Below are 11992 nucleotides of genomic sequence, written 5' to 3'. Positions count from 1 at the left end.
CCCTCGCTGCAGAAAACCGACTTACTCAACGCCGTAGCGAAGTAAACCCACCCCCCAAGCAAGATGGACACAAAAATGCTGGGCAGTAACTCAGCGGGACAGGCAGCGTCTCTGGAGGGAAGGAATGGACGACGTTTCGGGTCGAGACCCTTCTTCAGATTCCCGAAACGTCACCCTCCAGAGACGCTGCTTGTGCAGCTGAGTTTCTCCGGCGCTTAGAGTCTATCTTCGGTGCAAAGCAGCCTCTGCAGTCGCTTCCTGCACAAACCCAGCAAGAGCCCGACGACCCACAAAGAGGCACCACATGGTCGCATCCCGCACTCCACTCCCGCGCGAGCCGCCCGCCGGTTGGAGGGGAGTCGCCGCCTCCCGGCCAACGCCGGCGCCGCTTGTTGGGGGGTTTCAGCAAAGTTTGATCGGGTTGGCCGCGCTGTTTTCGCGCTCTATCCGGGCGGAGAAGGAAGACAAAAGAGAGAGAAAGAAAAGAAGGGCAAAGAGCCCGGCGCCGAGCCGACGCGGGACAGAGAGCCGCCCGCCCGCTCACACCGGCAGGGAATCGGCAACCCAGCCGACGCTCGCTGCAACGTAGCCCGGGGAGCGAACTCGCCCCACACAACTCTCGCAAAGTTTCGGCTCCAAGTTGGCCCCCGCTCGTCGGCAGAGGAGAGCAGGAGGAAGAGGACGCGGCTCAGCTTCTCATTCCCGGTAAGAAGGCGGGTTCCCTCTCCCATCCCCCGCCTAGATCTGTGCCAACCATCGAGTCCCGGGACCGGCAGACGGGGGAGCGGGGACTTGTAGACGGGGGGAGCGGGACCGGCAGACGGGGACAGCGGGACCGGCAGACGGGGGAGCGGGGACTTGTAGACGTGGAGAGCCTGACCGGCAGACGGGGGAGCGGGGACGGCGGGAGCGGGACCGGCAGACGGGGGGAGTGGGGACGGCGGGACCTGCAGACGGGGGCGCGGAGACGGCGGGACCGGCAGACGGCAGGGACGGGCGCCCGGGTTTGAAGCCCAACGGCCGGCGCGAGAAGCCGGTGACAGGCTCGAGGCTCGCGTGACCCCTCGCAACGTGCAGCGAGGGGCAAGTGGGTGAAACAACCCCTGAACCATGGAACACATTAAACGGGTGGAGTGGTCCCTCCTTTAATCTGGCACTTGCCCAGTGGGTGGGGGGGAAGGGAGATGGAATACAGCACACTCTCATTTTAATTAACAGCCGAGCTCTGCCATCTGTACTTATGGTAAATTTGATGGCATTGGGAGTTAACCTGCACTTTCTATTCTTCGCTATTATCCCAACAAATACTTTTGCACCTGTTACAATTAAAATAGGTGACCAAAAAAAGGAATGTAATGAGCCACCTCTAGAGTTATCAAAATGGCTAGATTAGGGAAGGGAAAGTGCATAATTTGGGGGAAAATGTAATGGGACTAGCTAGATAATTACTTTAGACAACTGTTGTAAGGCTGAAGCCCTGCTGTGCTGTAGGATTGTGTTAAAAAGTGTGAATAGCATCCGGCAGTGATCAATGATGATTGTCAAAATACTGAAATTTATGGTTATTAAAGCATAAAGGATAAGTCGTGGTTAACAAATCCTGATCTAATTTTTGATGAGATAAAACAATAATCATAATGACAAATGTACACGCAGAGACCGTTCCCTCCGTACTCCTTGGTCCACGCATCCCTTCCCACCCAAACCACCCCCTCCCCAGGTACTTTCCCCTGCAACCGCAGGAGATGCTTTACCTCCCCCCTGAACTCCATCCAAGGACCCAAACAATCTTTCCAGGTGAGGCAGAGGTTCACCTGCATCTCCTCCGACCTCATCTATTGTATCCGCTGTTCCAGATGTCAACTTCTCTACATCGGCGAGACAAAACGCAGGCTCGGCGATCGTTTCGCTCAACACCTTCGCTCAGTCCGCCTTAACCAACCTGATCTCCCGGTGGCTCAGCACTTCAACTCCCCCTCCCACTCCCAGTCTGATCTTTCTGTCATGGGCCTCCTCCATTGTCATAGTGAGGCCCACCCCAAATTGGAGGAACAGCATCTTATATTTCGCTTGGGCGGCTTACATCCCAGTGGTATGACTATTGATTTCTGTAACTTCAGATAGTTCCTCTGTCCCTCTCTTTCCCCTCCCCCCTCCCAGTTCTCCCACTGTCTTCCTGTCCAACTACATCCTATCTTTGTCCCGCCCCTCCCCTGACATCAGTCTGAAGAAGGGTCTCGACCCAAAACGTCACCCATTCCTTTTCTCCTGAGATGCTGCTTGACCCGCTGAGTTACTCCAGCATTTTGTGATGCCTTCGATTTGTACCAGGGATTATTTTCCTACACAATGTACACTGATAGTTTCAAAGACCGTTGAAGATAGCACAGTGTAGGTTTGTGTTGAATAGTAGAGATTGTGGAGTAATGGAGCATGGCTAAATGGATGTGAAAACCATGGAAATAAATAAGGGGATCAGTTGGGATGAAATGTTTTTACTCTTGATTGGAAAGATCACAGTTATTCACAATTTATTCCAATGATTAAGTCAATATCAGCATTACAGATGCCACTAAACGGGGAATATGGCCAAGGTTGAGGTAGACTGCAATGTTATATGAGAAGAAATTAGAAGAAAAATAAGATTTGATTTTTTTTTTTACATATGAACTTTAACATGCATCGTGACACTCTTTGGTTAGGAAAAATAAAGATATGCTTTAAATAGAAAAAAGTTAAAATTAGAAACTATTCTAGGGATGTAGACTTAAGAGATGATGGAGCCGGTACAATGTACCCGTGTGGATAATGGTCCAAGATTTAATTCCATGGTCGTGGGGGGGGGGGTGGAGGGGGGTGGAGAGAGAGAGAAAGGAGAAGAAATTGCAGAAAAATAGAGAGGAACTACAGGTTTAAATGATTGGTTAATGATGCTGCATTGCAAATTAACTGATTTGATAGAAAAGACTCGAGGTAGAAATGGCCTTGTGCATACTTTTGAGAATTTATGTTGTAACTTCAATCATAATATGTATAAAAGAATAGTTAATTACTGATATTTACCCAAGTTTCAAAGCACAACCCAACGTAATTTATCCAGCAGAAGATTGTAATGAGAATTTAAATATAATTAGTTAAAAAGTAGCACTTGGTGAAGAGAATGTCGTACTAGTGAGCCTACATCAGAAAATCATTTCTCTCAGAGCAGTATGCTTTTGTGGAACGATGTAAAAGCAACAATGGTACAATGGCCTCTTCCATTCCTAACGTTGATATTCTTGACTGTTTTCCTATCAAGCCATGAGTACTGTTTTGTAAAGATGACACAACTGACAATTGTGAGCAAAAATGTGCAGATGTTGTTTTGGGTCAGGACCTTTCTTCACACGGATGGTGGACCTATAAGCAAGATTGATAGTCGAGTCGCATAGGGGAGAGAAGGGAGCTGATAGTAATGCAGACTAGAGATGATGCGCTGAGAAGACTCAATGTTTCTAATTGGATAAGAAAGGAAGGTGTAGAGTGATTTGTAGAATTGGTAGAAGGGAATGATGTGGGGAAAGAAAAATGGAGAACTCATTTGTTCCATCTCTTCCTCTCACCTCTTTGTCCCAGCAATCTCTCCTCTGTTCCATCAGTCTGAAAAAAGGTTCCTCCCCGAAACAAAATCTGTCCATTTCCATCTACAGGTGCTGCCAGACTCACTATGTTCTTTCAGTAGTTTGGTTTTTACTCAAGATTCCATCATCTGTCTCTGAGACAATCTCAAAATTGTCAAAGGCTAATCTGAAATGGAGATCTAATTTAGTCATTCTCCTTTGCCTTCCCTGAAGTTTTGGTTAAGGAATTACCTTGATATCCCATGTCGCTATCAACCCTTCAAAAGTCCGTTTCTTGATGCGATGATAATTAACTCTTTGAAATACACACGTTGAAGCTCAGCATAAAAAGGAGTCAAGAATGAAAGAGCTATTCAGCTAGACCCAGTATAAAAGATTGATTTGGCTATCTTTATTGCTGGCTAGTATTGAGAGATCTAAGTGACTGAAATACATTTTGGTTGTCCTGTAAACTGGTATGGGTAAACTAAATTATTTCATTACATTAAGGGAAATAAAAGAATTAATGCAAAATGTTTGACGTAAAGTTGATATTTATTGAAACGACAATCATAGTAGTACAAAGAATATAGTGGTTTGGTGGGGTTGAGGTACAATTTTACAGGGTGTTCAAGAATCTGATGGTTGGTAGACAGAAGCTGGTTTATGTGAACCAAGATGTAATGTGAAGGAAAACAAATGTTTTGTGTGCTATCCAGGTAAAACAAACATTCATGAATATGATCAAACCATTAACGATTATAACATGTAAAAAGAGAAAGGAAACAATGCAGAATATAATGCTACAGTTACTAGGAAAGTGCAGATATAAATAGTGCAAGGGCTGAAGTAGATTGGGAAGATTAGTTTAAGAGAGGGCTGTTCAAGAGTCTTAATAACAGTGGGGAAGAAGTTCTTGGCTCTGTATGTGCTTTCAAGCTTTGTATCTTCTACCCGAATGACAGGGATGTGAGTGGTCCTTGATTATGTTGGTTTCTTTCCTGAGGCAGAGTGAAGTGTACATGCAGTCGATTTGGGTGGAAGTTGGTTGCATGGTTTAGTGGTTTAAGGTGTAGAAATGCAGCATGGAAACAGGTCCTTCGGCCCACCGAGTCCACACACTAATGACATCCTACACACACTAGGATCTCAACGTCAGCACAATTGATGTTGATTAGGGTATGTACTCCATTTTGAAATTGGTGACCAGCTGAAAGTGACATATTTCTGATGAACCTGCTCTGGTACTTCCCTTCTATCTTTATGTAAAATGCTCTGTTAAGAAATTGCTGCAATCAGAAACCCTATTAGGTTAGCTGTAATGTTGGTATGGAGGTAGCTTTTTTTGCTGAAGCACACAAAGGTTTAAAATGCCACAGATGACTCGACCCATGCTGAAATGATTCTGTGTAGGCAGGCAACAAAATTGTTTCACTGCTATTCATCACTTTTTCACGTAGTGATTAGTCACAGTCAATGATTCCTCCCGCACAGTTACAAAAGAGACTATTGATGTGTAACGAGTGTCTGAATATTGGTCACTGAAACGTGTTCCTCAATATTTTAACCCTCGGACCCACATTGGTGACCGTCAGACTATCTTTGATCGGACTTTACTGGCCTTACCTATGTGTATCATGTATCTATACACTGTAAATGGCTCGATTGTAATCATGTATTGTCTTTCCGCTGACTGGTTAGCACGCAGCAAAAGCTTTTCACACGTGACAATAAACGAAACTGAACTGAAACTGATATTTCTTCACTTGTCCTCTTTGGATTATAATTACTATTGGGCGAGTTCTAAGTGTGGATCATCCTGTAGCAGTGTTAAAGGTTATATGGAACTTTATTGTCATGCTCTTTGACAATGCAGACTTAAAAAAAGTCTGCTTGATTTCTCAAAATATGCTGAGAATTATATTCAAAAGCAATGATTAGCCTAATAAAAGGTAGAAAAGGATGGTGGGAATCTATTTCGCAAATTGAGTTTGTTTTAAACTCCACAGGTAAGAACAAATTATAGGTATTTATGACTCATTAGTCCACGAGGCCAAAAAAGCAATTGAAACTTGACATTGTTTTTTTCCCCAGAACACTTGGCCTTGATGGATATGATAGCGCATCAAATGTTCATCCAAGTGAGTCATAGAGACATCCATGCCGACCAAAATTTGCCATTTAAACTAGTCCCATTTATCTTTGGACCTATTCCCTCTAAACCTTTCTTATCCATGCATCTGTTGCCTCACTGATTTTTATTTAAATATTTTTTTGTTTGTCTTGCATATCATTAAGTGAAATTTTAATTAATCAAAAGGGATGAATCAAATATATTAAGGGTAGGTAGACTCAAAAAGCTGGAGTAACTCAGCGGGACAGGCAGCATCTCTGGAGAGAGGGAATGGGTGACGTTTCGGGTTGAGACCCTTCTTCAGACTAGTTAGGGAAAAGGGAAATGAGAGGTATAGACGATGAAATAGAGAGATAAAGAACAATGAATGAAACATGCAAAAAAGTAACTATGATAAAGGAAACGGCATTGCTACTGTTGGGTGAAAATGAGAAGCTGGTGCGTCAGGTGGGGGAGGGATAGAGAGGGAGAGAATGCCAGGGTTACTTGAAGTGAGGAAAATCAATATTCACATCACTGGGCTATAAGCTGCCCAAGCGAAATATGAGACACTTCCTCAAATTTGTGTTTAGTCTCGCTGACAATGGGGGAGGCCAACAGAAAGGTCAGTGCGGGAATGGAAAGGAGAATTAAAGTGTTTAGCAACTGAGAGATCAGGTAGGTTCAGGCGGACTGAGCCACGATGTTCAGCGAAATGATTGCCCGGTCTACGTTTGGTCTCACCGATGTATAAGAGTTCACATCTTGAACCATGGATACAGTAGATGAGTTTGGATGAGGTGTTTAAGCGTATTAAGGGTGTTGTGATGCAGTGTAATTCCATAGCCAAGCTTATTGTTACAGCAAGAAATGAATTAGTAAATGAAGGACTGGTACCCTAAAATGTCAATAGTGTTATTGTGAAAATTCTAACAGCTCACTTGTAATTGCAGGAATGAATACCTGTAGTAAATTCCACACCACTTCCATGATGGAAAAAACAATTCTGCAACAATTATTACCTTAAACCTTTGCTCCCTCGTCAGTATGGTCGTTGCTCAATAAATCCTTTTTATTCACCTTATCTAGGCCACATAATTTTATAAATCTTGGCTAAACCCTTCTTACCTTTTCTAGCCAAGGAAAATGGCTTCTGAAAGGGAGCGCTGTTAATTTTCTCTATACAAATATTAAATTCCTTTGTCTAAATTTCTCAATTGTGGTTTTGTGGTTCTTGTAACCCATGGCTGTAGTTTCCCAAATAAGCACTTGTCAAGTTAGTTTAGAATTATAGTCATAGCTTTGCATTTGTGCTTAGCTGCGAAATCTACTTAATCATTTTTCATCATTTTTCAGATTAGAATGTGCACTGTTCTTTATTGTACAGTAAATATTGTAAAATAAATATTGTACATTTCAGTACTAATGACGAGTATTGCCATTTAAAACAAATGCATGTAGAAGCTGATGAATTGGTGTTTGCGGTATGTCCAAGTGAAGATTGATTTTGACTTACTCAATTGTAAGTGTTCAATCTGAATTCTATAAACAATGTCTGAGAATATACTAGTTGATTAGGTCCCTGTTATTGCAACAGTTTTCAGTATTTTATGATACCGTGCTGCCTATTTGGTTTGCACTATAATAAAAATAATGTACTCATTACAGTTTCTAGTTTAGTGGCAGAATTTATATTATTCCATAGCTCGCTCTTCAAGCCTTGTTTCAGAGACTTGGACAGATAATTCATCCTGATTTGAGGGAGTGTTCAATCTCGGGTACATTGGATTTGGAGAAAAAAACATTAGCACATTGCCCTACTTGATCTGCTAGATAGATGCACAAGGTGCCAAGTTGCTATTCAAAGAGACATGACTATGTTTCTCCTTGTTGAACAAATGAGTTTTCAGAATTATTTTAGATCCATTGTGCAATTTAAAAATTGCTTTTAGATAAATCATCTTGTATTGTTTTTTTCCCTTTGTATTTGCTTCTTGAGAAAATGTGAACTCTTGTAAGTATATTTGCTCTAGTATTGTTTCTGGAACATCTGTCCATCAAATCAAATCAAATGAACATTAAGTCATTTGGTGGCAGATGCTCCAGGGCTTTTCATAATGGAATCTAAATTGGCAATGGTCTCAATTTAAGTTATCCTGATGCTATGAAGATTAGATTAAGCAAAACATGTAGATATATTTTTACATATAGTAAAGGCCTCCGTCATTGAGATTAGTTAACGTGCAAGAAGAATCACTTACTATTTTCAGGATTAGAGGAAGGATGTGGAGTCTTTGGAAAGGGTGTAGAAGTGGTTTGCTAGAATGATGCCTGAATTAGGGGATATTAGCTACAGGGCGAGGTTGGACAGACTTGGATTGTTCTTTCCTGATCACCGGAGGGTGTGGGGAGTCCTGATAGAAGCGCAGGTACCTCATGTTTCATGCAGGGTTTGTGTAAATCAAATACCAGAGGGCATAGCTTTAAAGGGAGAGTGGCAAAGTTTCACGTAGATGTGTGTGGCCTTTTTTTTATACACACAGAATGGTGAGTGCCTGGAATGTACTGCCAGGTGATGTGGTTGAAGTAGATCCATTAATGGGATTTAACGAGTTTTTGGACGGACAGGGAAGGGAAGTATATGGGTTATATGCACATAGGTAAGTGATGGTCTTGGCATCATGTTCAGCACAAACATTGTCGCCTGAAAGGCCCATTCTTCTGTACTATTCAATGTTTTATAGTATTAGATGAGCTTGCAAACGTTGATTGGAGTATCTTAATTTTAAAAACAGTCTAAGGACTGCCGACTGGAATAGGTAACTTGGATGAGATATTGCGGCTCTGAATAGCTAAAAGGAAAGCATGGGTCAGATGCAAGCAGCTGGGATCTAGTGAACCTCTGGAATAATATAGGAGATACAAAGGTATACTCGAGAAGGAAACCAGGAGGACAAAATGGAGCATGTGATTGCTATGGCAAAGAGGATTAAGGAGAATTCCAAAGATATTTTAAGTATATTAGGGGAAAGCGTAATCAAGGGCCCTCTCAAAGACCAAAGTGGGCATCCATGTTGGAGTCACAGGAAATGGGCAATGTCCTTAATAATTGTTTCTCCTGCTTTTACAACGGAGAAAGATCAGAAGACAAGGAAACTAATTGTACAGTCCTTTCCCTGGGGTTGGGAAATCAAAAAGGACATGGGTTTAAGGTGAGAGAGGAAAGATTTAATATGAACCCGAAGATCCTCCCACCCCCACCATCCACATTCTTTCCTCTGGCTTTATAATTCACAACTCTTTAATCCCTTTGTCTCACACCTTTGGTTTTAATCTCTTTCCTGTGATCCAGCCATCTGCTATCAAAAATGTTGCCTGTGCCTACCTATCACCTGCCAGACTTTGTCCAGCCCCTTTGGTTTAATTTCTTTCTTTTGATCCAACCATCTGCGATCAAATTTTTTGCCTGTGTCTACCTATCACCTGTCAGACTGTCAATAGACATTAGGTGCAGGAGTAGGCCATTCGGCCCTTTGAGCCAGCACCACCATTCATTGTGATCATGGCTGATCATCCACAATCAGTACCCCTCTCCCCATACCCCCTGACTCTGCTATCATTAAGAGCTCTATCTAACTCTCTCTTGAAAGCATCCAGAGAATTGGCATCCATTGCCTTCTGAGGCAGAGAATTCCACAGATTTACAACTCTCTGACTGAAAAAGTTTCCTCATCTCCGTTCTAAATGGCCTACCCCTTATTCTTAAACTGTGGCCCCTGGTTCTGGACTCCCCCAACATTGGGAACGTGTTTCCTGCCTCTAGCGTGTCCAATCCCTTAATAATCTTATGATTCAATAAGATCCCCTCTCATCCTTCTAAATTCCAGTGTATACAAGCCCAGTCGCTCCAGTCTTTCAACAAACGACAATCCCGCCATTCCGGGAATTAACCTAGTGAACCTACGCTGCACTCCCTCAATAGCAAGAATGTCCTTCCTCAAATTTGGAGACCAAAACTGCACACAGTACTCCAGGTGTGGTCTCACTAAGGCCCTGTACAACTGCAGAAGGACCTCTTTGCTTCTATACTCAACTCCTCTTGTCATGAAGGCCAACATGCCATTAGCTTTCTTCACTGCCTGCTGTACCTGCACGCTTACTTTCAGTGACTGATGAACAAGGACACCCAGATCTCTTTGTACTTCCCCTTTTCCTAACTTGACACCATTCAGATAATAATCTGCCTTCCTGTTCTTACCACCAAACTGGATAACTTCACATTTATCCACATTAAACTGCATCTGCCATGTCCTGCCTCTCCACTCTGTTTTCCAGAGATGCTGCCTGACCCGCTGAGTTGCTCTAGTGCTTTAAGTCCTTTATTAATTTGTTTATGTTGGTGGTCTCAAATGGAGTACAGTGTGAAGGTCCCAAGTACATATTTTGTTAAATGAAAGATTAACCTTTATTCAATTTGGAAAGCCAATTGGATATCAAAAGAAAGTAACGCTGAATAATTTGAATGACCAAATGATTGATACGAGTCTTGCTATTTTAAAAAGTTCTGAGGACTTTCCTTGGATTGAGGCTATACTGTGTAGGTAGAAGTTTGCATCGTATGCCTGGAAAGTGAGAGAGAGCATGTTTTATTGCCATATGTACTGAAAAAGAACAACAAAATTCTTATTTGCAGTATGTAATAAGGGGTTGTGATATTTATTACAATTTTTGCAGAACATTTTCCTGGTTGGAAGAGCATAAGTTTCACAAAAGATCATCTATCAAATAACCATGGGTTTTGCGAGCAAGAAATCCACAAAAGGACCAGTTTGCTGGCGAAGAAGGGTTAAGTCTGAATATATGCGTCTGAGACAACTAAAGCGCTTTAGACGAGCTGATGAAGTTAAGGTAAGGGACTACTTGTTTTGATTTGAAACTGTTCATAACATAGTTTAACTTTGAAAGGATGCTGGCACCAGCTAACTTCAATTGCAAGATTTTCTGGGACCAGAAGAGGGTGCTCTTTAATTAGGTCAGATGTTCAAGTCTCAATGTTTCATGTCTTTAAAGTGTTTCATTATGTCTGACCATGGCCCATTTAAAAAATAAATAAAAAATCAGCAGTTATGAATCTAAATTGGTCAATTAACTATTTAACTATATTGGTTCATTCTTTAATGTAACAAAGTATAGTAAGAAAAATAGCAGCTGGTACTCAATTATTCATAAAATCAATTCATTTGGTCCAAGATTAAAGTTTCTAACCTTGGAGAAACTGCTACTGTGTCACATCTGTAATTGCCAAAATTATTTTTCGATGTTCCTAAGCTGCCATCTTTTTCTCTGACCTGGCAGTATATCATAGAAACAGCATACAATGTATTTTTGATTCCACAGTCCAATATTGGCTACAATTTTACAGAGCCTAGAGACCCCAGTGTTGATCTTCCTTTAGAAAGGAAATATTTGCTGTAGAAGGTGAACAGCAAAAGTTCACCAGATTAACTTTTGAGGTGGTGCGACCATTGTATGAAGGAAGATTTGGTCAACTTGGTCTGTATTCACCAGAATTTCATTCTGAGATGTAGCATGGAAATGGGCCCTCGGGCCCACCGAGACAACGCTGACCAACAATCACCCATTCACACTAGCTCTGTGATATTCCACTTTCACATCTACTCCCGACACACTAGGGGCAATTTACAGATGCGAATTAATAGACAATAGATAATAGACAATAGGTGCAGGAGTAGGCCATTCGGACCTTTGAGCCAGCACCGCCATTCAATGTGATCATGGCTGATCATTCACAATCAGTACCCCGTTCCTGCCTTCTCCCATATCCCCTAACTCTGCTATCTTTAAGAGCTCTATCTAGCTCTCTCTTGAAAGCAACCAGAGAATTGGTCTCCACTGCCTTCTGAGGCAGAGAATTCCACAGATTTACAACTCTCTGACTGAAAAAGTTTTTCGTCATCTCCGTTCTAAAAGGCCTATCCCTTATTCTTAAACTGTGGCCACTGGTTCTGGACTCCCCCAACATTGGGAACGTGTTTCCTGCCTCTAGCATGTCCAATCCCTTAATAATCTTATGTTTCAATAAGATCCTGTCTCATCCTTCTAAATTTCAATGTATACAAGCCCAGTCGCTCCAGTCTTTCAACATATGACAGTCCCGCCATTCCGGGAATTAACCTAGTGAACCTACGCTGCACGCCCCCAATAGCAAGAATATCCTTCCTCAAATTTGGAGACCAAAACTGCACACAGTACTCCAGGT

At 42.3% G+C, this 11992-nt stretch overlaps 1 protein-coding gene across 2 annotated transcripts in view; it reads left to right on the top strand.

Moving 5' to 3' along the window:
- Positions 1-265: 265 nt before the first annotated feature.
- Positions 266-11992, top strand: part of ezh2 (enhancer of zeste 2 polycomb repressive complex 2 subunit) — a 52230-nt gene continuing 40503 nt past the window's right edge. For both annotated transcript variants that reach the window (XM_078418436.1, XM_078418429.1), the window contains exons 1-2: positions 266-705; positions 10447-10620. In XM_078418436.1, coding sequence (XP_078274562.1) covers positions 10504-10620 — 117 coding nt within the window. In that variant the 5' untranslated portion in view covers positions 266-705; positions 10447-10503. The remainder of the gene's footprint in view (positions 706-10446; positions 10621-11992) is intronic.

This window comes from Rhinoraja longicauda, chromosome 2 (genome assembly GCF_053455715.1).
Source record: "Rhinoraja longicauda isolate Sanriku21f chromosome 2, sRhiLon1.1, whole genome shotgun sequence".
Classification (NCBI taxonomy): Eukaryota; Metazoa; Chordata; class Chondrichthyes; order Rajiformes; family Arhynchobatidae; genus Rhinoraja; species Rhinoraja longicauda.
The sequence above is the reverse complement of the archived record's forward strand: the minus strand, read 5'-3'. Positions and strand labels throughout refer to the sequence as shown.